This window comes from Ambystoma mexicanum, chromosome 6q (assembly GCF_040938575.1).
Source record: "Ambystoma mexicanum isolate Mex_15411 chromosome 6q, UKY_AmexF1_1, whole genome shotgun sequence".
Classification (NCBI taxonomy): Eukaryota; Metazoa; Chordata; class Amphibia; order Caudata; family Ambystomatidae; genus Ambystoma; species Ambystoma mexicanum.
Window position 1 is genome coordinate 855965034 of NC_090937.1, and position 27257 is coordinate 855992290.

Sequence of the window (27257 nt, forward strand, 5' to 3'; positions counted from 1 at the left end):
CGATCACGCAGATGAACAAATAGTGGGTCTTTTTGTAGCGGCTGTAGCAAGTCAGGAAGGAGCTTGAGGCGATGAAGAATTGGTTCCCACTATTCGAGTAGGCTCTGCCCTTGGCAGCAAAGCAGTATTCAAAAGGAGGGGAAGGGCTAGAGAGCGCAGGCTATCCCAGCCAAGTTTGAATACCTTTAAGGGATACTCATACGTAAAAATGATCGGCTGTGCCAGGGGGCTACCAGTAAGTTATGCAAGTACTCACCGACCCTCGGCACAGTCCGGACCAAACTTCTCCGGTTTATTCGAGGTCGCTAATAGGTTCGAGTCCTGCAGTGTTGCTGCGCTCCGGCTCTCTGCGGGGGAGAACGATTGTCCGTGATGGGACAGTTGCCTTTTCTCAGCTACCGAAGGAGGTATGAAGAAATTTCCGGTGCAGCTGGCTTCAGGGCACAGGTGAGCAGAACAGCAGGGGAACTATAGTGACGGTCACCACCAGGTAAAGACGTGGGAATCGTGGATGCGGGCAGGATTACAGACTCTCATTATTCGGGACCCAGAGGTGCTAGGCCTGCGAAATCTGGTAGGAGTATGCACGGGACCACAAGCAAGCAATGTCACAAGTCCCGGGTCTACACTCTAGATGGCGACGGTGCTGCGATTTACCCTGAGGTAGAGCTGGACAGTTTGCTGGATGGCTCAGGAACACTTCCGAAGGGGCTTGTTTGGGGGGTAAGCAGGGGTCGCAGAGAGTAATTGTTCTCACTACTCCAAAGGGGCGAAGCACCTTGGCAGGCCTTCTTGATCGAAGAAGAAAGCAGGGGTCTGACGGGACAGCAGATGGCAAAGGGTGCCAAACCTTCCAAAGCGTCTGCAGCGGTTTCACGAGTCTGTTTCTCGTGCACGAGACTTGGCTCCTTCTGTAGTTCGGTGAGAACACAGGTGATCGACCTGGAATGGCTCCAGAGCCCCTTCTCTTATCCAAGATTAGCTTTGCACTGTAATCAAGGACTTCCAATAGAAGATCTGCTCTCTGGCAGGCATCGCTAACGTGGACCTATCAAAGCCAACGGTGGTCTCAGTCATTCAGGCACTCCAGACATCCTGGCACCAGTAGTGTGGACTGGGACTAGACAGTCCCAGCCCTCCTCCTGTAAACACATATGTGACAGGCAGAAGCCTGTGAAAGAGATCGGTTTTTGCGGGAGCCTGCATGCCCAAATAAGGAAAACCCATGTTACTCGACCTGGGCGAAGGCAACGGACAAAATGGCCATGGGACAGAACAAATGACTTTGTGGCTCTGCCATTTTCGGACCTGGCCACAGTCTTCAGCCAAACACGGTAAACACAGTTTAACTCAGTAAAAAGAAGTGGAACATTATGAAAAGTAACTGCTGCCGCCAGTTCATCCCAGGCACACTGGTACAATCACCAAAACATCCTTTGAGGGTGTCTAGGGCCATAAAACAGAAATGCCAACATAGTTGAAGACTAAGGTAAACCCTATTTCCCAGTACTGACAGTCTGAATGACGTGTCAGTTTCTCCATCACAAGTGAGCAAAAGCCCTGGGGAGTTCAGCTGAAGGCTGGGCTCGACTGGAAAAAGTCAGGTTAGGATAGCCACACAAAAGCAAAAGTTTGGGGGGGTCCATAAATGGAGGGAAAATTGCACATAAATGAAATCTTTCCTAACACCACCACTCTGATGACAAGGAATGCCCAAAGAATATGTAATTCCACCTCCCCTAGTGTACAGTCCCAAGTGTTTGTTGGTTATTTGGTCATGTGGGGACTGAACAGGACAATCCTGTGCAAGGCCCCTTTAAAGTGGATGGCTATGTTCCTCACCTGGGGCTGTTGCCGTCTCTTTTTGAAAACCAGAACCAATGGAAACCTCCCTTCTATTACAGGTAGGGACCTAAGTACACCTGTAAGTCAACAGGGCAAGAGAGAATCAGCCGGAGAGCATGTAACACCGGCTAACGCAGCCACGGACAGGAGGTAGCCTCTTCTTCATGGGAGAAGCAGGACTGGAGAGCCATGTAGTCGGTGTGGTGGGTGGGTTAACCCTATTTCCAGTTAAAGCTGAAATTGTCTTTCTTTTTATTTCATAGTCGAAGGGCATATGTTAACATAGCATAGGTTTTGGACAGAGGACAGAGTTTTTTTGTAAGACGTCCTGATGAGTTCCCTTTTGTTGTTTTATAGAGTAGGGACCCCATCGTAGAGGTAGGTGTTTAGAGGAGGTTTTCCTTTTTCTTTCTATAAAACATTATATTCACTGGTCCAGCTCCTATATTTGACTTGCCACAACACACTCATAGCTGATGCCCAGAAGCAGTTTTTTAGACTTTTAAAACGATTACCCATTAAACCACTGACTGGTAGAAACATGGAAATCATCCATACCAGATTCCATGCTACGAAACCGGAGTGACAGGCACTTTACTTATTTTTTGATGGGTTGTTATTGATTACTACTAGTCAAGGTCTATCCTTTACAGTTTAAATGTTCTCCGGAACTTGAGTACACAAAGACCACCACAAAAAGGAATTAGAACATGAATAACTGAAGTTCAAGCCTGGTTTCCATCCTGGGGAAGGACAACCCTGTTAAAAAGATAATGTAGAACATTTCGCCAGCATTCTGAAAGAAATTCTTTGCAGATTTTTCAACACCATATACTTTCCAGCTCCCACTTAAGTCATAGCTAAGGGCCCATGCACAAAGAAGAAGCTTGGCAGTTTGCCTTAGAGGTCATTGCCCAAATTGTCCTTGCAAATTCCATTTGAACAGGAAGGTCACTGTCAGAAATCAAGATCCTACGTGGTCTCTTGTTTTCTAGTCTCTTAGGCTGACCTTAGAATTTTGCTTCATCAATACTGCTCTTGTAATCACTAAGGCAGTTGCATCATTGTGTTGGTGGGTCTGCAGGGACAATCTGCCAGTAAGGCCTAGTTTTTAAAAGGAGAACTTCAAATGTTTACAGGGCAATAATGATCAGAATCACCTTCTGTCCTATTTGGGGAAGCGTATATTTCTCCAGATAGGTCTGATACTTGTACTTTTTTAATGGAAACATTGCCACAGGTTAGGAGTATAAATATAACAGTGCCTTGAAAACTAACATCTAAATACAGCACCAGAAACAGGGAAAGAGGAGACCTTGTGCCCTCTCCACTTGGGTGGCAGTACTGTGTTAAAGATCATCTACTGGCAGTGTATTCTGGACAATGCATTTCTAGTGGGCAGGCTAGCTTCATCCCAGATGTTCAGTACAACCCGGCCACATTTATTTGCATATAACACCTTGTGAGTTTGAGCAGCAGACAGTCCATTATATTTTCACAAAATTGCAGATTGTGTCAGTGTACACCATCTTTTTTTTCAACATCTTTTATTTAACAGACTGTGAGCAAGGTAGTTGTGGCAAAATACAGTATGTGCACAGGCAAAGGGTTACTACCAGTAACACAAGACAAAAGAGTTGTACAATATAGAGCATCAGCAACACGATAAACAATGAATGCCACCCGAACAACTGATCTATGCCTCGCCTGCATGAGCCTGTTCGACTCGCAAACCATCACAAAGGAACTCATAACAACAAGAATTGTCTAAGTATGGTCAGCTTCACAGTGATCGCGGGAACTTTTTTTGGAATATTCTATGAATGGCATCCATATTGACCTGTACTTTGCGTACCGACCCTCACTTATAGTGGTCATTTATTACCCTTCCAAAATCTCCCACATCTCATCTCTAACACCCTTGACATCCATGCCACTGTCATGATTATTCACCTAAAATATGCCTCCAAAAGGCAACAGCTGGTACGACTCCGATCTAGCATCTCTGAAACGCAAATGCAGAATTTCTGAACGGAAGTGACAGACCTTGGGCTTACCCTCTGACAAACTGGCCAATATTGCTTCTCTATCCTCTCCAAGAAGCGGGCCCACACCCAATCCCACATCTCTGGAGCCACAAACAACACGGCCAAACTTTTAAAAATCTGCAACGAACTTGCCAATCCAGCTGCAGTCTCCACCTCTCTTCTCCAGTCCCAGGTTCTCTGCACTGCATTGGTCTCTCATTTCACATCAAAAACCCAGGACATCATGTCCTCACTCTCCTCCACTCCTGCCCCTGGCTCCCTTGGCTCCTCTCCTTCCACCCCCTCACACTCCTTCCTCCTACCCCTAGCACTGGATGAAGCCTCTAAGGAGGTCCACTCTATTAAGGTCTCCTACAAACAGGCGCTCCCCTGCACCTCCAGAACCATTAAGGACAACATCTCCTCTCTCACCCCAGCTGTTGCTGACTTCTGTAACCGCTCCTTCACCACTGGTTCTTTCCCTCTATCCCTCCAGCACTCCCTGGTAAATCCAACTCTTTAACAAGCTGCCTGCTGACCCCTCCTGCCCGGCTAACTGTCGCCCTATCTCCACTACCCCTTTCCTGGGTAAATTATTGGAGACATTGATCCTCCCTTAACTGACCCTCCACACTGATCTTGTTGGTTGCCTTCACGACCATCAATCTGGGTATCCAGAGGCATGGAAACTGCTCTCAACACCCCTGAAATCATGCTCGCAAATCTTGACTCTAACTCTCCTGCTGTCCTCATTCTCCTTGATCTCCCCTCTGCCTTTGATACGGTCAACCATTCAATTCTCATAAAACGACTCTGTGACACTCTCGGCATCACTAACCGGGCACTGGATTGGCTGGCCTCTTTTCTCACTAACCACCCTTCCCAGTTGAAATTGGGCCCTTTCCCTTCCACCACATCCATCCCTCTCTACCTGTGGCGTCCCCCAGGGCTCTATCCTATCGCCATGGCTCTTCAATATCTGTCTTGCCCCTCTTGCTCACCTGATTTCCTCCTTCTCTCCTCATTTCCAGTGTTATGCTGATGACACACAGCTTTCCTTTAAACTTCCCTCTACTACCTCATCTTTCTCTTCTCTGATCCCTGACTATCTGTTCGCCATTCAGGCATAGTGTGCAGCCAATGATCTCTGCTTTAATGCCAGTAAAACAGATCCTTATGATTGGGACACCAGCGCCTTCTTTTCCTCCTACCCCCTGAACACCCTCTTTGGGCCCTCTACCCCCACCATCCTGTGATGCCAAAAACCTCGGGGTCATCTTCGACTCCTCTCCTTCATCCGTCACATCATGGATCTTATTAAGAGGTCCCACTTCCAGCTCCACCTCCTCAGAGGTATTCTTCCTTTCCTCAACTTCCTCCAGAAGCTCAATGTCTCCAGAGCTCTGGTCTTCTCCAGGTTGGACTACTGCAACAGCCTCTTTCTCAATCTCCCTCTTTCCTCCCTACCCCCCTCCAGCTAATCCAGAATAGGGCTGCAAGACTTATCCTTGGCCTCAAGTCCAGGGACCATACCTCTCCAGCCCGAAAATCTCTTCACTGAATCCCGGTGGCTGCAATGATCGAATTCAAGAACCTCTGCATTATCCACAAGGCCGTCTGGGGCCTGGGACCACGGTATCTCCAAATTTCCATGCGTAAATACTCCCCTTCTAGAGCCTTACGTTCCTCTAACTCCAACTCTTTGACTGTCAAATGCTTCTCCAAGCAGAACGTGGGGGGCAGGTCTCTCTCCTCGGCTGGCAGCTCCCTTTGGAATAGCCTCCCTGCCCCTGTGAGACTTGAGCCAGACCTCCTCAAGTTCTGGAAACTGCTCAAATCTCTGATGTTCTCTACCTCCTTCCCTCTTTCCCTTCCCTGCTAATCACCCCACTGCTGCTGTGACTGGTGGCCTGATCCTCATGAATCGCACAGGATTTCAGGCCTTTCTTCCCAGTCGATACCAGCACCCCACTGCACTGCCCTTGCGGGCTCCTGCCTAGCGGCTCTGCATCCCTGCCTTGGGAGTTGCCTGCACTAGCACTTAGCCTCATGTTCTCCCCCAAGCACTTCCCTCCACCAACACTTGCCACTCCTCTGCTCCCCCTCCCTATCTCCTGCACTTCTCCTCAATGCACTTGCATGCCCGAATGCCACAAGGCCTTGTAGGACCATGACTTTATTTTACTATTTTTGCTATTATTTTTCCCTGTTCCCCTCCCATTTCGCCTTGCGGTGCTTTGAAACACTATTCATTTGTATAAGCACCTAACAAACGCTCAATAAATAAATACATACATATAAATGTGTGCCAACGGCCCTTCCAGGCTTTTCAAACTGCGGGCAATGGTTATTTTGGCTGCCACCAATTGGTGTTCCACAAGAGTAGCCAGAGGTCCCAACATAGGGAGAGAGAACACCCTCTCAAGTGTCACCCAAAAGTATAATCAAGGGGTCCACTGGCAGCTGTAGGCCGGTAATCTCTTTGATCTGGGCCAGCACCTCTTTCCAGAAATACTGCGCCGTCCCACATGGCCATACTAGGTGTAACAGAGACCCCTCAGCCTAGCATCCCCTTCAACAATTGGGTGAGTATACACATTTTATTTTGTGCAATATCTGTGGGGTAGGTACCACCTGTAACACAATTTGAAAATACTTTCCTTATCAGTCGCACAGCGTGATGATTTATGCATCTGGGACCATATGCAGTGCCAGGCCTCCCCATCAATTTTCTACCCCCAAGTCTTGTTCACAATGAACCATATAAGGTAATTGTTCCTGGGGATCTACTCTATCAAGCAGCCTTTATAAAGACAAAATCTTTGATTGTTGTCAACACCCCCTAAAATGTTATTACCAAGTATTCAGTGGCCTACGTTCCACCTTGCTAAGCTTGAATTCAGCCTTGCATTCGCCCCTCTTTGTATAGTTGCTGCAGGGTACCCAACCCCTGTTAATCCAACTCACAGAACTGTTCCTTATGCATACCCGATTGGAACTCTGAATTGTTCCAGACTGGAGACAAAAGCCCCACTCCCGCCGGGGAACCCCAAAGCCCCATAGCTCTATTTATGCAATAGATTGTGTTTTTGGTCGATGTCAGCACACAGAAACCATATCTGTCACCAGTGGGACACCAAAACGGGGTCTGGGACAAGGGAACTGGAGACATTGCTTGTTCTATTGCCTTCCACTTGGACGTCAAGTCCCCCAGACCAGAAACTGAGAAACTTGCACAGCCAAATTGTATCGATGAACATCAGGGACCCCTAGCCCACCGCTCCTCATCACATGCATCAGGACCTTCTTGGAGATCCGTGCTTTCTTGTAACCCCAGATAAATTGGAAATATTTTGACTGAAGAGATTGCAGAATAGGATCCGGGATCTTGAACGGTAGCGCAAGTTAGTGGTACAGCAGTATGGTGACAAGGTTCATCTTTACGGCTGCAATTCTACCAAGCCACAAGATTTCCTGCTTGTTCCATCTATTAAGACCGTCTGAGAACTTCTGCAAAAGCGGCAGAGAACTGCTGTGGAAGACCCTATAGGTAGTTATCGGGATCCGTACTCCCATGTAAGGAATGCACTCGGATTCCCACTTTATCTGGCATAGTGTTTATAAGTGTGTGCGCATGAGGGGAAGGATAGAAACATCAAGTATGCAGGATTTGTTATAATTGACAACAAAGCAGAGACGGACCCACAGTTGGATAGTTCCACCAGCAATGCCGCCAACAATGCGTGGACATTGCGTATAGTAACCATGACATCATTGGCATATAAGAATATTTTATATTTCTCCCTACCGACCCTGATCCCCTTGATCCCTATATTATGCCTCTCTGTCCTAGCCAATAGTTCCATAGATAGTGTGACAATTAGCAGCAATAGGCCCCCTTGAAATCGCTGCTGTATGGAGCCTGTTAACCCTAATGGAGGTCGACTGTGCTTGATAATTTGCTAGGACAAACTTCCTAATATTATGGCCAAATCCAAAGGCTTCCAAGGTGCTTTCATTATAAGCTCAATTCACCCTATCAAAGGCAATCGCCCCCATTTCAAATCCCCAAGCCCAAGCTTGATCAGGTTAAAGACCCTCTGTATATTGTTGTGGGTGCTCCGGTCCACTATGAACCCATTTTGGTCTTGATGTACCAACCCTGCGAGGACTCCCATTAGTCTGTGTGCCAGGATCTTAGAATAACGTTTGGCATCATAGTTCATAAGGGTAATGGGTCTATCAGACTCGCAACTGGTCGGATCTTTCCCCGGCTTAGGTATTAGTATCATGATAGATTCCTTCATAGTTGCAGTGACCCTACCCATAACCAGGAAAAAATTAAACCACTTGGTTAGATGGGGCATGAAAAGGTGCTGAAACCTCTTATAAAAGGTGGCAGTAAAGCCATCAGGTCCTGGGGCTTTGTTCTTGAGATTCTTTATGACCCAGTTCACCTCAGTAACTTGGATTGGGGCATCCTGTTCCAGAGCGTGTGCAGCGGAAACGTGAGGATGGTAAGCATCAGCAATGTATAGCTTTTGCCCATTCGGCTGCTAATATTCAACCTCCATCTGGGTTGCATAATATTTGCGTATTATCCGTAGTTTCTTCGGGTCCCCGATTTGACCGGCGTCATACCTCGTTGCTTGTATGTTATTGCATGTTCTAAGCTTTTTTAAGTTGTGGACTAATAGACGATTAGCTTTATTGCTGTGAACATAATTGAATTGCTTGGTTTTGAGCATTGCCTGTGCTGACTTGTTCGCTAAGTGAGCTTCCAGTTTAGCACGCGCCAGTTTCAGCTTCCTAAAAGCCACGCAGGATTGCGTTAGTTTATGAGCTCACTCACCTACTTTTGAGACTGAGAGTGAAACAATTTACGCTCTCTTGACTATGCTGCCATGAAGCTTATATTTCGCCACTTACCTCTGCTTTCATCGCGTCCCATGTGGTTGCCAGGGAGACATCGGTGCTACAGATTTCCGCAAAGTAGTTTGGGAACAACCCTGCTAATTCCTGACATAATACTACGTCCTTCAATAGGGGGTGAAATAGCTATTAGGGAAATCTGGTTGGGGGGCTACCAGTGACTATCAGGGACACTAGTACTACAGCGTGGTCGGAACGCGTGCACAGCCCTATTGACGCTTTCTGAATGCATGGGAGCAATGTGCTTGGAAGCAGCAGCAGGCAAATCCTAGAAAATAGCCCATGTGCATGTGAGTAAGAGGTATACGTTCTATATTCCCCATTAAACAACCTCCACACATCAACCAACCCCAACTCGCATAGCAATACTAGCAAAAGAAATTGCATTTTTATAATCGGTTCTGGCTGGGTGTGACGTCTTATCAACCTCGGTATTTGGGACCATATTAAAGTCTCCACCAATCACTATTTTCCCTTCTGCAAATGCCAGTGCTTGGGGAATGAGGGCATCCAGAAACTGAGCCTGTCCGCTCTTAGGGGCATAGTGCAAAATCAGGGTGAATCTGCACCCACATAGATTGCCCTTGATGCACACATACAAGGGGTACCGCAGTGTTTGAACCTTACAATGGGCACCTGCCCAGCCAATAAAATAGCTACTGCCCACTTTTCTCCCTCCCCCCCTGAGGTGAGAAACTGACGTGGGTAAGCCTTATGCATAAAACGTAGTTCATCAGCCTTAAGCAGGTGAATTTCCTGAAAGAATACAATTGCCATAGATGGGTCACTCAATTTCTGAAGGACACATTTCCTCTTCATGGAGGAATTCAGCCCCTGCACATTCCACGTGCCCAAGCAAAGCACATCGCCTCGCCCTCATGCGGAATAGTCAGGGGCATGAAGGTCTAAGTAACACTCTTGCTGAACTAGCTGTCCCCGCTGGAGGAATATATTCCAACCCAAGCCAAATTATTGTGCCTGCAACATTGTTGATTTTTATAACCATAACTGTAAACCTCAAAACATCCCCCAACCCCAAACAATACAAAACAGTACCAAAGAAGCATGCAGAAACCCCTACATAGGAGGCCTTCCAGACTTGGAAAGGGACATCGACCAAGAAGCTAGACAAGCCTCCTCCTCCCAACAGTACGGCTAAACAAGCAGTGTGCGACATTCTCAAGGAGCACATGTAATCCAAATCAAACCAAGAGGGGAGTGGTGTAGATAGGTGTCAAGAACTTATTTTGCGACCGTAGGGTCAGTCGTTCCCGCCTCTGCCACGTTTAGGGGGGCTTTTCGGGGTCCCGGACTTCCAAGCTTTGGCCTATTTCGAGGAGAATACCAGTGGTCGTGAGGAAAGTGCAGTGTCTTCTTAATCTGTCCTGGGTCTCTCACCCTCTGATATCAGCAGCGACTCACCTTCTTTCATAGTTTTGACAGACCACTGTTTCTCCTTGAACGTGAAGTTATGCATGGTGATAAAACCACATCTTTCGGCTAAAGTCCTTGCTTCATAACCATTCAGTCATTGGGCATAATGGTCTTCTTTTTAGAAAGGTGGATACAGCCAGGTCCTGAAACAGTGAGATGTTAGAATTTCTCATGACAAGGTCTGGGCTGTCCCTTGCCACCCTCATTATACGCTCTTTAAACACATAGAGGTGTACCTGGGTTAAGATATCTAGTGTTTCCCCCTGATGTGAGGAAGCCCTGGGCCTTGTGCAATAGGTTCTGTCCAATTCCACAGAGGAGTCGGGCAGGAGGTCAAGGATGGTCCAGAAGAGACTGTTGATGTACTCTGAAAGCTCGGCATCCCGGACTCCCCCACGGACTTGTTAAATGCGTATATTTGTGTGGGAGCGGTTCTCAGCATATTCCTGCTGCTTTTCCAGGTCTTCAAAGCGGGCCTCCAACACCTCGATTTTATGTGCACTTACTACGAAGGACTGCTCACACATAGTTATTTCCATATCACTGACTCTGCTCTCAGCTTCCGCCATGCGCTTGTCTAGCGCTGAGATTTTGTGCGATAATTCTGCTCTGCTGTTGTGTATCTCTTTTTTGATTTTGCTAAGCATGTTCTGAAGGTCAGCCTATGTGGACAACTGCGAGGGTAAACCCTGGTAAGTATCAAAAGCATGAACCTGTGCCGAGATTGTTTCCGCCTTTTTTTTCTTTGTCAGGGGGGTGAAGCATCATGGCAATGTCCATATGTTTACTGCCCTTTGGTATTTGCTCACACCAGCCAGGACGCGCCACCGTCAACTTCAGTGAATCCCAAGGGGGCCTCCAGAGAAACTAAACTAGACTCCCGACAGACACCATGAGGGTTACAGTACCCAGCTCATCATAACTCTGCTGCCCTGCTGGACATCGTGGGGCAAACAGTGCCAGTCGATGCAGAGCCTCCAGGGGAGCCGGGATACTCCTGTGCATGCAGGAGAGCTCTAGAGCGGCCGTGCAGGAGGACGCCAGGCCCACCGTTCTAAGCAAGCCATGCAAAGGGCTCAGCTCTGCTCCCCTGTTGCGTGCATTCCCAAACGATCCACCTGTTTCGGACGTTCTCCAGAGCCTCCAAGGTGGACCTCCTCAGTGTTTCCAAGGGCCCACCACCCCACTTAGCTAGGGCTCATTTCAGGGTCAGGCTAGGCCAGCTGCAGCATAACCATATTCCAGGGAGCAGCTGAAGTGTCTCAAGCACCAGTCCGTGTAAAGAGGCACCTCAACAGCCCGCTTCATTCAATCAGCATCGGACTGATCCATGAAGGTCTGTCCACCTATTGCAGCCTCGGGTGCTCGGCACCATCGTGCATACACGCACCCCGCTGCGTCCCCGCAGGGGAGCTTGGCCTCCAGGGGTCGATTGAATCTGAAGGTCTGTCCACCCATTGCAGCCTCGGGTGCTCGGCACCATCGTGCATACACGCACCCCGCTGAGTCCCCGCAGGGGAGCTTGGCCTCCAGGGGTCGATTGAATCTGAAAAATCACCTGCACGTGCCCCGCTGCTGCTAATCATGACACTCCACGGACCGTGGGGGCGGGGATTAGTTGAAGTTATCCCACTCGCATCGTCAGAGGCATTCAGACGTATGGTGCTCCAGGCCACGCCCCTCCAGTGTACACCAGCTTAATCCTACAAGCTATGTGATCCTTTGTGCTTAATTTGGTCACATCGCGCCAACAAAATAACTAATATTAAGATTTGTAAACTGCTTGTGAGGTTTTCAATGAAACTGTTGAGTACAAATGCAACTTAAGAAATAGTACCAATGTAGAGTGAAAATGTTAAAGACGTACTTAAAATATATACTGTCATTTTAAAAAGGTTGGCTAACAAGGGCTGGCAGCTGGCACTCTCAAGCGATGCGCAGATGGTTATTCGTGGGTAATTAAAAACAAGTCATTAGAGGTTGGGGAGGCACTTCTTTTATGTAGACTAGCAGTGTGTTTAGAAAGAGGTTATAGGGGTTCTCCCGATCTCATGTAATAGGGCGAATAAAGGAACTAGGAAATGGCTGAAAAGCAAGGGCGTTAAGTAAGAAGGATAAAATATCAACATGCAGTGTTAAATTCAATAGTTTGATCTTTCGACATGCCTATAGGGGTGTCACGGTATTAGTTTTATGACGGTACAATAACCTTATTGCCAAATGACGGTATATCATGGTTATCGCGGTATAGCAGGTGGCGTTAACTAATCTTAACAAATATTTTCTAAAAGGTCATAATGTCAGATTTATCATCGCAAACAAAACCAGGCACCCAAGGCCAGAATTGGGCTTTTCAACATACTTTCCACTGAAATGCCACCCCTTGCTTCCACCAAACACACATGTGGAGAGGAGGAGGAGGGGGTGGAGGGGGAGCCCTGCTGCGACTGGCAAATCAAACTGAATAGCTTTTCTTAAGTGGTCATTTAGGCTTTTAGCTCCCCCACTGGCTACTGGTGAAGGTGAACATGTTGCCATCTTGATAACCTGCATTCCACAGATCAATGGAGTCTGATGGTATTTTACGCTTATGCGCATACACACAAACACACACACTCTCTCTTTACGTTACAGCCTTTAGTTTACTTGCGGGCCAAAAGGTGTTCAGTAATCACGGACATGTTACCCTTTGGTATGGTAGCAGGGAATACCCACAGAGATGAGTAAATTTCGCAGTGTGACTTATTATATCTAAATTCAATGTCAATGATAGAACTAGGGAAATCCCCCATTGTCATATGTTTAGAAAACATTATCCATCATAAATATATAAACCCCAAAGCCGCAAACCCAAAGAAACCCTTTTCCTTCTTGGCACTGTATTTATTCTTCCTATTGCTAACATATTGATTTTGTGTCAGGCATGTGTGGTTTATAGAATGGCATTAAAAACTGCTCCAACTGAAACTAATTGGCAGACGGCACATCCAACAGTGAAAGACCAAGACTGTGCAGCACTTGCTTACTGCAGCCTTTTCAAATCAGATTGAAAAGCACGCTTAATGGTATGAACGGTATACCGGTATAAACAATGTGACGGTTATTATTGTTCAATTAAGTGGTTCACGGAATCTTTAACGGTATACCGTAATACTGTTACATCCCTACTATTGATACATAATGTAGGTGACTAAGTTTCACTCACATAATCCTTGATTGAACCTCTTTCTCTTTCTTACAGAAAGGGACATTAACAATCTTACTTGATCTTTTTTTCTCTTTGTATTTGGCTCTCAGTGCCTCACTTCTCCAATTGACTTAAATGTGTATCCCCATGATGGATTCCTAGAGTACCGCATTGCTTGGCCATGGCCCTATTCGGCCTCCTTTAAATTACGGGGTTGCTGATACAACCATATTGGGTCCATTGGGCCCTTGGGGTTGGAGTGTTACCTAAATGCAGTTTCAAAAAGCCATTTTTAGAAGAAACATTTTCTACAGGAAGCAGATTCTTCCATTCTGTCTAAGCCAGGACAGATGCACATGTATATGTTAAAATAACTTCATGGCTGCCAAATCAGCTATAAATGGCCACATTTGTCACAAATACCTAAGCAATCAGCTGTGCTTCCCTGAAGACACTGACATTACATCAACCTAGTTTATTACTTCTAGTGCCTGTTTCTAACGAGGGCAAAGATTCATTCCCCATGAACATATAAGTTTAAAAATGCTAAAACATTCAAAAACGATCATTGGAGTGAGTTCTCCCGATATTCTCATTTTTTTTTTTTTATTTCCAACCTATTCCTGGCTATTCTCCTTCCACCAGGCTGTAATAACTCACACGCTCAATGGCATGCATCCATCTGCCACATATATCCCACTAGCTTTTCCTTTCTGTTTTTCGATATTTGTAAACAAATTCAGTCTGTAATTCTTTCAGTTGTTTTTCTTTCAGTTACGATTTGTTGGATTTTTATGTAATTATACTCCTTTCCTAGTCTTTTTCATCTTAATGAATCATCTTTTTAAATTTTATTTTACATAGATGTGTATCAGGCCTTGCAAATTCTTAAAAATCCCACTAGACATGCAGGGCGAGTTCCTCATTTTACATACTCGACCTAAGAAAAATGCGCTTGCCCCAAGGTGACTAGTGACAAAATATTTACCACTGCTTTTTGTAAAATGGTGCATGTCACCATAAGCATGCTTCATATTTGCAGCAGTGCTGTCAAGTATGCACTGTGAAACCTGTATTTGCCATTTACTGCAAACAAAGTGAGTTTGTAGTAAATGAAAAATAGGTTTCTAACATCCCCATACTCGCCAGCAAGGTCGAGTATCATGCAAATGGTACTTGCCCTGCATAAAAACGACTCGCCAATGCTAGTGGGCTAGTAGATTTTGTGAGCCCTGTGTATTTTTAATTCAAAGATGATGCTTCATATATTTTATTAGTATAGAAAAAGACAGACCTCTAATTTGCCTAAACGATTTTATTTCAACATCAACAGAGATGTGAGCAAAACAGGTGGAATTAAAATAATGTGTACTGTGGCTAATGATTTTTATAACATGTTAATAAATGCTTCCCTTTATTTAGTCTCCATTTGGAATGCAAGCTGAGTATGCACACCCCCTGGAAACCCTGATCCTTGGTGCAGGCTTTTTCATTGGTATCATGACCTTCTGTAACCATGTGATTCTCCTTTGGGCCTGGGTAACATTTCGCCTGGCAGAAACCATAGATGTCCACAGGTGAGTCATAAGATTGTTTTTATTTTGTTGTGTAAAATAATGCTATGCCATTTTAATATCAGTTTCCAAATAGTAGAATCACTGTGCTGCGCTGTACTTGTAGTCAGACGATGGATCAATGTTCACCTGTTAGCACAGCATTGTATTTCAGTGTGATCATAAGGTGGACAGCCCTTTACTTCCTCAATGCATATCTCTACCCATTTAGAGTGCTTTATTGAAGCCATTGGTCCGCCCATTATTCCAAGTATGATTTTGAGGTGGGAGTATTTTGCTTACTACTTTTGGAAGAAAAGGGGAATTTCGGGGAGTGAAAAGGTAGTGCCGATTCTCGACTGGAGTATTTTTAATCCAGTAAAAATATATTTATAATTTTAATATGTATTTGTTGGAAATAAGTAATTCCAGTAAATTAATAGGTCCATTTCTAAACTTACGGCCCCCGTAAGATCAGAAAACACATGTGGCACGTTTTATGGATGTGCAGATGGTATCCAGGGGTCAGAGACCTGTCTTCTACAACTCACTATTTTATTTTATTTGGATTCCTAGCTTGATTGTAGAGCATAAAATAGAGATGTACCTGCTTATCTAGAGCCCTGGCTCCCTCTAAACTTCCCAAAGTTCGGGTCGAACTTGTGCTACAGTCATTTCCCAGATGTCTGGCCCTGTAGTTAGTCTCCACTGTTTCTTTATTGGCTCCTAGGTAGAACATGTTACTAAATGAATTCTGGAAGGGAGAGAGGGAATCGGTGAGGTGCCAATAAAGAACATAAATCAAAATACTGAAGTATTGACGAATAGAACAGAGAAAAAACATCAGATCCGATAGAGAAGTGGCTTTGAAAGGCATGAGGTTAGAAAAAGAGTGTCGTAAAAGTGTACTAGCATACAGTGGGGATCATTTTTAAAACCTTTCACTGTATGTAATTTGGGTGCTTCTCCCATACGAAAGAATGATGAAGATTTAACAGTTCACCTTCTCAACTTTCCTTGGTGCAGACCCCAATCAGAGCAAGGGAACTGTATGTACATGTATATTATCTTATGTTATTAAGATTTATACCACACTGAGTTGTCATTTGCATGGTCTCCATGCACTCTGGTCGATCTCAAAGGGGGGGGCGAGGTGGGTACTGGAGAGAGAGTAAAATTCACAGTAGATTTGCTGTTGTATTGTTGCATGCAGACCGGAAAAAACAGTTGTAGAGGTGTAGTGTTTTGAGGCTTGGTGTCTGTTGTGAGGGGTGTTCAATTGCCACGTGTCAGTGGTTTACATGATATGTGTATTTTGTATTGGAATGTAGAATTGGAGCGGGTTAGTGCAAGGAGCAGTCAGAGACCTCGATCGGCAGACAGACCTGAAACCACATATTTAAGTGTTAACCATCAATTCCAAGGGCTACGTGAGGGCCTTTAACAAGGGCCACGGGATGTTACCACCCATTTAAGCCCCTGGAACGGGTGGTTAACGCTACTATTACCTGTTGCCTGGTGTGTACTAAAAGGAAGACAGTATTTTCGTTCAATGAACGGGTCGCCTAGTGGTATCCGTTGACTGAAGGAAAATACTCACTCAACATGGCCACCATGGATCAGGGAGGCGGGGCTCCATACAGAGCCCCTCTTCCATTTCCACGACAGCCACAGCGGAGCGGGAGTTAAAGCAGCAGCAGCATCTGCCACCGCCGCAATCAGGTAATTGGGGTGGTGAGGGTGGGGGGAATTTAATGAAAATGGATGGTAGATGGCGGGAGAAACGGCCATCAGGTGGCTTGGAAACACGTGCTTGGATCGGTAGTTCAGCCTGCGTTCCGAGCAACCAGATTGGTTGCTCCCCCGCTCCAGGGTGCTAATGAACATTTTAACATTGACTAGCAAGGCATGGAAAAAGGCACACACGTGATCACAATGTATTTGAATTCATAGAAACCCCCGGAAAAGGGATTACAACCTGGTGTCCTTGCAATGGTCCTACCACTAACCGACTGCAGACAGGTCACATTTCACTTTCCCACATTGTCAATATCCGACCCTGGTCATCTGTTTTTCTGTTTGTGTGTCTCGTTCTGTGTGTGTCTCCCTCCCTCTCTCTTTCACAGATACACACATGTTACCCTATGTACCACAATGACCTGGAAATGGGCCGGTAAAGGAAGCTGGTAGTCTAGGGACTCCACTTATTAATGTAATCTAGCTGCTAATAATTATGGGAGGCAAGACCTTCTGGTGCAGAGAAATCACTGATTGAGATACGAAGACCCAGGCACCCCTCTCAACTTCCTTAGTATGTAGGTAGGTTGGCAGACAGTGTTGCCTCAAGCCTCACTCTAATTTGCTCAGGTGCTATTCTCAGTGGCCAGTTGGGACATTTCCCTTCGGGGAATAGAGCAGCGTTTATCAGGCATTTGTCCGGCGATTAGGGCAGGGGCAAGAATCCCTTGTTTCTTTCAGGAGTCTACCCCAGTGTCTCCCATACGCCTCATACTCTTCTCACACAGTGCACACAGTGACAGGCTAAAACGGAATCCCTCCCAACTGCCACCCCTTAGCTGGTTTTGCGGCCATTTTACATCAGTTTCAGGATGATTTTGAAAGCCTGCTGCAGTTTCTTCATAGGAAAATGTTGAGCAGGAAAGTTAAAAGGAGGTGTCCAGATTCCTCAAAGTGACCCATAAAGCTGTGTGCTCCATCCTTGAGTCCTAGAAGGGTGCACTGGATGCAGGAAGATTGAAGAGAAGCATGCTGACAGAAAGAGAAGGGGTTGGGTCAGGTGGATAGAATGGGTGGACCAGTAACCCTGCACTTTCCAATTTGCATTATCTCCTGCCCCTTACTGGGTACTGCTTCATGCCCGAGCTTCTAGGAAAGCTTTGTGCCATAACTAACTCATGATACCAGGCCAGGAGCTGGCATAGCGTTTTTAACTATCTTTAGGGGCCGGAGATAGGGAGGGGCTCTAAGGGGTTATCACGGGCACAAGTTGTGATCTGTCCTCATAGGGGTTCTCCTGGATCCAGGAAGGGACTGCCTCAAACAGCAACAGCTATTTGCACTGCAAAAGGAGCATTAAGGGCGCAGGAGCTTCCTTTCTAAAGCAAGGTGAGGCTATTGGTTTGTGCCCTAATAGTAACACATTTGCACAAGTTGGAGTGTTTTCTGGGATGAGTGTCAAAAATTGACCTTGCATATTTTTGAAGCTAGTTCCAAAAGCTACACAGAGACAATCAGGTTTCATTCATGCGGGCTCCTTTTGATTTTCTGGGCATTTCTTCCTTCTCTTGTCACGTGGGCCCTCCCAGAGTACATAGTTGCCCTTGTCTGACTATTGTAGGCCCATCCTTTCTGCATAGTTCCTGCCTTCTCTTGACACCCCCCCCCACCTACACCCCACCCCAATATGGTCTCCAGTGGTTCCTTCCCATCCTTGGCCTCTTCAGTACCTTTTCACCCTTTTGTCTGTACGTGCTCTGCTTTCTCGTGATAAGTATGCCATTCATGGTCTCCATCTTTGTCCATGTCTCTTCAGTACCATTTCTTCCTTTTGTCTGTGCATGTTGTCCCGTCTTGTGGCCTTTCAGGGGATGGGAGGGAGGTACTGGCTGACTGGGTTTGAGCAGGTGTTTATTGAAAATATTGAAGAAGGTGCTCCTCAAAGAGGAGTGCCATGATTTCTTTTCTGATTTACATTAGTGTCATGGCATATGTTAGTGTTTACTGGTTTGAGGCTTCACAGTCTGTGGTCTCAGACCGAGAATGCTTGCGTTTTGTTTCTTTCGTTTTTGAATTCCTGATTCTTGAGGCTCTAATCTGGCCAAGATCTGATTTCTGGTCATCCGCTGACTGGCAGAGGTGAGGAGAAGTTTTCTACTAAGAAGGAGTGAGCATTCATGGTGACAGCTTTGCATATGATACAACTGGTTTTGAAGGTATTGTGTGCTTATAGGGGTAGCCAATGAAGAGGTTTGATGTTTGTTGAGTTATGTGGTTCTGTTAGCTGAGACCTTTGATGAAGCAGGCAGAACTGTGCAGAACACCATTCACATGTGTTAAAGTGGTCATGAATAGGCTAGTGAGCAGGGTGTTTCCTCCATCCAGGTTAGAGAGGGCCACGGTGTGGACGATGGGACAAAAGCTGGTATCTGGTAGAATAAGCTTAATTTTCCACATAAGGGATTGTTAATACCATGTTGTTTGAGTTTGCATGTGTATTTTGAAGTAAAGTTAGCTGTCTATGTGTAATCCTACGGACTTGGTTTAGATTGTCTGCTCTGGGATCAAACCCTTATGGTTCATGGCGGCGAGCCACATTTGGATGTGAGGGTGTTGTTAGTGAGGAGGAGGAATTCTGTCTTGGTGGAGTTCACTTTGAAACCCACCAAACAGGTTGAATCATGCTTTGAGTGGACGTGGTGGATACCTTCAATAGATATTATTTTCAGGTAGAGTTGTGTATCGTCTGCTGATGTGGGTGGTGGGCTGGCCACGAGGGTTTCCAGTGGCACCATATACATGTTCAATATCATGGGCTAGAGGATGGATCCCAGTGGTGCCTCACAGGTGACAGTGTAAGCTGGTGATCTGGAGGTAGCCATCTGGACAATCTGATAGTGGGCTTTTAGGGAGCAGGTGACCAAGAGGAGGACATTCTCTCAGATACCTGTGCAGTTGACAAGCATGGTGGTGAGATCTTGATTGTCTACCATCTCAAAGGCTCGAGCTGTGGAGAGGTTGAGGAGTACCACCCGATGGCTGCACTACCTTTTGTTGTTTTGATCCTGTGTTGTGCACTTTCCACTCCTCCCCTGCCCCTAGCACTTTCACCTTCCCTCTCCCCTGCACTTGCGTGTTCTCAATGTCACTGGGCCTAGTAAGATAGTTGTTTTGTCCTCTCTTGTACCCCCTCCCTTGCGTTGGTGTGCCTTAAAACAGGGCGCGATAGAAATAAAATCTCATATCATATCATACCAGGAGGCAGCTTTGTCTGTCATCGAGGGGCCAGAGTGCATCGTCTACCTCTTGGATGGTGGCTGCTTCGTCGCCTCTCTGGTTCTAAAGCATGATAGGCCTTTAGGAGTGGCGAAAACATTTCCAGGATTTCACATAGGTCAGGAAGTAATGTGATGGGGTGGTAGTTGGTGAGGTCATCAGTGTCCAGCATTGGCTTTTTTGTCATGGAAGGATTTGTCCTGATTATTTTAAGGTGGTGGGGAAGGTGCCCTAAATGAGGGATTTGTCGATGTTTTTATAGATTTGGTGGAGGGCTTCAGTGAAGATTGCCTTGGGAAAGGAGGCTGCCAAGATGTAATTTGAGTAGTAATTTGCTTTGAGGGATGCTTGTGTCTTTGTCAGATCTTCCATTTAGAGTGTTCTGGGCATCACTATTTGGGGTCTTTCTTTACAGCTCTGTCCAATTTCCTCTGCTCTCCTAACTCAAAATAGCTGCCCACACAATGTTCTAAAGTAGTAACATGCATTGGCACACTTAATAGGTTTGCCTCGTTTTACAGTGGTGAAAGGATTGTATGATTGTGTGTCAAGTGAATACTGTCAGTTGTTGGTAGTCACGGCAGTAAAGACAAGGTGTGAATAGGTGTACAATCCATTTCCTCCTAACTCTCCTGAGCAGTTAATACTGCGGATTAGCACATGGAAATGGCTATTGACCTCCTCTCAGCCAATCAGAATGTTTAGAGTGCAGTCAATAACTACTGGTATTGGCAGCTATCTGAACATTCTGTCTTGACAAGCAGAGAAGGAAACAGCAATGCAATTTCCAGGAAAGATGTGTTTTCTTCAATAAAACACTTCCTTTCTGGGAGGATCATTTCTTTTTGCTGAGACATTCTATTTAACACACAAAAGAGAAATTTACGAGGTTTGAAACGGCTATTGCTTTCTCGTAGAGAAACCTTTAACTTTGGCATGACACCTAATGCATGCTTATGTTAAACTTGTTCCAGTTCAACTAAGTTGCAATGGAAATGCTCAATTTACGAAGGCAACCATTTTATTTAAATACTTGATAATAAAACCACATTTAATATCTCAGTTTGTCTATTTACTTTTCTCACACATACAATATTTTCTACTTCACTACCAAAATGCCTGTATTGCTCGTACTATATTAGCCTTACAGTCCTTGGGATTGGTCATTATCGCTTGTGATAGTGACCCTTCCACAACTTTGGCGGTCATGATCTTGCGGTAATGATCCCTCTCTCAGTGTGTTAGGCTATACTAGTAGCCAGTGTAAGAATCCTTTTTAGCAGGGTTGCATTTCTTATAGCCGGGGCCTGCAACCTTGACTCCCCAGATGTTTTGAACTACATCTCCCATCAGAGCTAGCCAGCTTAGTCTATGTTGCGGGATCATGGAATTTGCAGTCCAAACCATCAAGAGAGACACAGGTTGCAGATATAGTACCAACATTCCTCAGCAGCGCCGTTAGGTGTTAACTTGGTAGGGTGATTACTGGATCTCCCAGCACAGATGCTGTCTATGTAACGGGCTAGTACTTGGATATCATTTTATTATAACTCAGACACACATTCATTTCGTATTCAAGACTAACAAGACGTTTTTGGAAGAATGTTGGTCCACGAGACTTGGGCTGAAGCCGAAACAATAGATACGTCGATTTGTATCTAGTTCTCAAACTATCACTACATTCTTGTGTGCCTCTCCTGTGTAAAATCACACATACTTACTCCATTTGTATTATTTTCTTTAATTATCAATTTCTATCCGTTTTTGTAAAATGGTTCAATGCTTGTTTTCAAGTATGTGGCACGTGGAGGTGGCGGAAAACCCAACTATTTCTATTTTCATGAGGCCACTTCAAGGTATTGGCCTCCGGGAAAACTAGGAACGCTCATCAAAAATATTATACAAGTTGGGCGTCCTCTGTCCGTACCCTGCACCAACATAAAAAGCTATATTTACTTCTGAACATACACACCATCCCAAAAAAGATTAAATGTCCATGCCCTGAAAATTAATGATTGGACTAATGGCAAGAATGCTAGCGTTCCACATCTGCTGACCAACCCGATATCCCCAAAGAGATGCCGCTACATTAGGTCGATGAGCGGGCACGTTCCTTCCGGCCAGACCTACGAACTGCGGAGTTTGTACAAAAGAATTCCCCAAACGTGTTGTTTACTCTCAATGTGTTACTGTGACGGAAAGGAGCGCGTGGATCTAGGGCTAGGCCATGGCAGCATGTTTATTACCACGTGAGTCAATAACCTAGTACAGAACAGAGTCAAGCTGGCGGGTATGGCACGGATTCCGACCGCATTCTCCCAGCGGCTGTACGTCATATGCCACCAGTACATTGCTTTGCAGTTTACAACACCATCCGCGTCTGATGCAGCTTGAACATGTTTCTGGATTTACGGTTTCAGTGACAGCTGTTCTGTGCCTTGGATGAGTTTACCTTGATTATTGCAGCACTAGATCTTTCACACGGGTAACATCTGTCCCAGTGCAAATGCTGTTTGAAAATCGCACTGCACCTGTTCCAAGTATATGTAGTACGGGGAAACGGGCTACTTCCAGCAGGGGGCAGACGTGTCTCATTGTGTCAGCCGTGAGCCTGGTGTTTGAATTTGAGATTTTTCTCCACAGCAATGCCCGCTATTTCTCAATAGGAGAAAGAAAAGACTTAATAGAAAACTAGCCCAGCATGTTCAACATTTATCTTGGGCAGAGGAAAGCCATCACAAACAATCTGGTTCCAATCCAAATCCATGTTTTTGTTGTCTTGCTATAATCAAACAGGGAATATCAAAAAGTGGAGCAATGACACCCTGTTAGATTAAACAAAACAAATTAATACAAAATATGAGGACTAAAGTCCTCGTTCTCGACCAAAGTACCATTTCGAACGTTACGTTATTATGCTGTTTTGTGTTTGTGTGTGGCGCCCTCTCCTGGGCACTGCAAGCAATTATTTGACCATGTCGTTTCAGGCGGGACACCATTCCTTAAAGTGGGTCGCATTGTGCATGCCGTACAGTGCCACGTGGCTGTAATTCTGTTACCGCCAATATTACCCCGCATTACCTCGCTGCTGTACTACGAATTTGGCAGGAAGACACCTTACTTCCAAATATTATCAGAGTTACCAGGCAGAATTACTGTTCGCAGTAAATCCGCTAAAAATCATCATGGAGTCCTGCTGTCTCCAATAACGGGGATTGACACTGCTGCGCCATCACTTGTAACCCTTTGATATGATCATGGGCCGAGTGGCGGTAACAGTCAAGGAAATTGGAGATACATTTACAGATTTGCTGCTGTTTTTCCACCAAACATTTGATGAGTAGTGTCCTTTGTTTGCGCTGGACATGCCTCAAGAGAGTTGCTCAAGACGAAGCCTTCTGTGCATGGGATTTATTGAATTGTTATCGTTGGTTGGCGCCATTTATAGCCGGTAGTCCGGCCATAATCGCACTGGTTTAATAGTTCAGTTAAAACAATATGTAAAACTCCCTGCTTCTATGTAGAAAGTTAGATTTTTGTATTTTATCTTTTTTTTTTTAATTTATTTTTCATGTTTGGAACCCTGAAATTGTCACATACTTCAGATAAAACGTAGTTCTCATACATTAATGTGCATGTAGTAAAATGTACTGACAATATTTCATATTAAAACCGTTTATTAAAATGATGATATTATTCTCATGTTTTCTTAAACTAGAAACGAAATGACTTGTTTTCTGTTAGAACAGAAATGTGTGTTCTTCAAAGCAATCCTCCATGTAGTATACTGGACAAGAAATAATTTCAAACTTATTTTTCAACGTCATCAAAAAAACTCATTCCGAGTTGTCCTGTAGTGTAAAACTTATATATATTTCCGAATACTGCTTGTGTTATCGCAATGGACTATTGCGGTTTTCAGTACCGGAAGCCTGTAACACACCCTGCTCTGTGTAGAAGTAGCTACCACCACAAAAAAGCATTACCGCATGCACCATAACCCATACATTGTTACCGCCTGCAGTAATGCTGCAGTTCCTGAAGAGTCCAGTGGGATTACAAAACTGGGAATAACAGTAAACCATGCCAACCTTCCCTTTACTGCATGTTTACCACATGAGGTAACGGTATTTGAGTTTGGCAGTATTTCCAGAGGATCTCTTAATGAGGAAGTGATTGGCAGTGCATTAGTATAGCAAATAAATGTACTAGTATAATGATTCTCAAAACGTTTTATTCATTTATATCACAAGATGCAATGCCTCATAGTCATTGTGTTTGTATACTCAAATGTAGCTTGCACTCTTATTTATTTTACAGAAAAAGGGGCTATGTGACACTGTTTTATAATTGGTGTACTAAGCGCCTTACTCTAGATGTTGGAGGTTACACCGGAGAAGGTTCCATGTCATTTCGCCGATCCCCTTTTTTCCGATTGGTGTTTTGCCGCTGGAGTTTTGCTGAAAAACGCCATCAAATTATTTTTTACATTATTTTGGCTGGTGGTTCCCCCCCAAGCCATCCTTAATTTAATTATTTTTTTATTTACCTTCCCCGTAACCTTTTATTTACCCTTTACCACCCCCACAAAAATGTTGATGGTAATTTTTGTCAAAACTCCTGGGCCAAAACACTCATCGGAAAAACAGGTGTCGGCAAAAGGACGCCATACCCGAGGGTTAAATCCCTTCAGCCACTGCCACTAAAATATTATGAAGAGTAGGCACATGCGTGTGATTACTCCTCATGTTTTCGTCCTATGCCAATGTGTTACTGTGCAAATGTATTAACACCTCATTTTATCTCCAGATGCACAGTGCACTGGGCATGCATACGGTGGAGCACTACAATGGGGCACCCCATTGTAACTCCACCACTAACATGTATTACCTGCAACCAGAGTAACAGCACTCCACTATGACTCATGGCACAGAATGTACTGATGGGACATGATATGTCATTTCTGACCTGTATTGAGTATGCTCAATCCGCAATCTGAGTAATAACAGAAATCTCCTTTTCTTTTAGTGGCTATGATGTTCCGCTCAACCCTCTGCATCTGGTGCCTTGCTACGCCGGCACGCGCTTTCATGATTTCCACCATATGAACTTTGTGGGAAACTATAGTTCAACTTTTACGTGGTGGGACAGGCTCTTTTCTACAGATTCTCAGTACAACGCGTACAATCACAAAGTGGCGAAACAGGAACAGCGGCAGGAAAAGAAGTCAAAATAAAGTCACCTTTTTTAGACGTTTGCAGCTTTCTGACTAATTGATTAAACTGTGTTAAAGCAGTCATAAAAGACCTTAAACTAACTGGATCACCGTCTCATGGATTAAATGAAGAAAGCGGTCCAAAATAAAAGTACAGCAGCTACCACTCTTTATGTCTGATGTTTGAAGAAATGACTTTGCGTAGTCCTACCGCAGTGTCTTCTTTACGCTCTGTCGGGCGTTTCTTCCAAACTCTTCTTGTGATCTGCGTCTGAGTCTATCCAGCTCCTTGATTCAAGACTTAAGAGTACAGTCAGATGCTTCCCTTGTCCATTTCGCGTGCAAAATGCTCTCAATGTGGTTTTAGTGGGAGAAACCAGCCAGTGGATGGTCCCAGAAACACATTTCCAATATGTTAACACAGCATTCCCATATCATTTATTCCACACGCCAGCAGGGCTGCACATATCTTGGGGGTTGATCATTCAGTTATCAAGACACATCGCCCATTACACTACCATACTCACCCATATCCAGCTCCTGACCCTCTTTCCAGACATTAGCCCCTGTAGCCACCTCACCCACCACCAGATATATGCACTTAAAAGAGGCCACTCAGTGGCATGTATGTATTGCAAAAAAGTACACAAAACTACCTTAATAGAGATGTTCATTGAACAGACTAACATCATGGAGTTTGCATGGACCCATATGCTAGTCTCAGCCTGTCCGATGCACCCTCTTTCCTTGCGGGGGACAGCATCTAGTATGGTTATGTCATTTATTCTCTGCAGGCTCCGATGTGCTACCTCTATACATGTTCGACAGGAAATTAATACTTTTATGTCCATCACACAGCAAGCATAGAGGCTAATCCCACTGCAATATCTTCTTCATCAGAATGTTTATATTTGATACACAAGTGCTTACATTTTTATTTACATTTTGTTACCATGTTTAATGTTGCTATTAAAACATTCTGATGTCTTTATTCCTGCATGATTGTTGTTGAACTTGTATAATATGTATTTCCCAAATTGTGTTTCAAAAAAACTTGTGAATTCGAGACAAATACATCTTGTTCGAGATGTTATTCAATGGGAATATTGGATTGCAATTTCTCTGGGAAATCATTAATGCTGCTAACAAATGAAAACCTAGAAAATATGTAATTGTAAATAGAAATGTTCCCAAAGTCTTTCATTTTATTCTTGCTTTATTTTCCTTGTGCAACGATTGTATTGTAAATAAAACCATTTACATGTTTAAATGGATTGTTTTGGAGTTCTCACTTCGGCATCACGGAATTAACATTACCAGGTGACCTCGTTGTCATTTGCAGAACCGCTGCTGAGTTGATGAAATACATGTAATGCTGGTATTAAGACATGGGCTTTGTTACATTGGTGGTTTGCTGCATTGACGTTTCTAACTGTTTTTTATTGCTATCTGTAGTACCACATATCTACCCTCAATTACCATGAGCATGCAAACATGTACCAGAGGTGCCCCCATACTCATGTTATGTTATGCGAATTTATGGAGCGCACACATGCTGAAGGCACCATGGCGCTAAACGTGAGCAGAATAGCTTAACACCAGAATTAAAATACAAAAGTTTTCAGCAGACGTTGAAAAGTAAGGTGGTCAACAGTCTTACGCAGAGCAAGAGGAAGAGCGTTCAATGCCTTAGCGGCAGCAACCCAAAAGGCACGCCTGCCAGTACGAGTCAGTCTGAATCGAGGAACCACAACCAGAAATGCGGACTGGGATCGAAGACGCCGAGTAGGAGTATAATGGGGGAATTTCTCCTGGATATATTTGGGCCGAAGGCCATTGAAGGCACGGTGCACCATACACAAGGACTTGAACAGAATCCGCTTTTCCACCGGGAACCAGTGGGGCTGCCTCAATAGTGGAGTCATGTGGGTGCCAAAAGGGGGCCGTAAAATAGCTCTTGGCAGCAGCAATCTGCAACAGCTGAAGCCGGTTCATCAGATAGCATGGCTGGGCTAGGTACAGCGGGTTGCAATAATCTAAGCCACTCATAA

At 44.9% G+C, this 27257-nt stretch overlaps 1 protein-coding gene across 1 annotated transcript in view; it reads left to right on the top strand.

The window, feature by feature from the left end:
* Nucleotides 1-26476, top strand: part of MSMO1 (methylsterol monooxygenase 1) — a 56366-nt gene extending 29890 nt beyond the window's left edge. Inside the window, exons 5-6 of the mRNA XM_069631382.1 lie at nt 14848-15002; nt 25020-26476. Of these exons, the coding sequence (XP_069487483.1) occupies nt 14848-15002; nt 25020-25227 (363 nt within the window). The 3' untranslated portion in view covers nt 25228-26476. The remainder of the gene's footprint in view (nt 1-14847; nt 15003-25019) is intronic.
* Nucleotides 26477-27257: the final 781 nt, after the last annotated feature.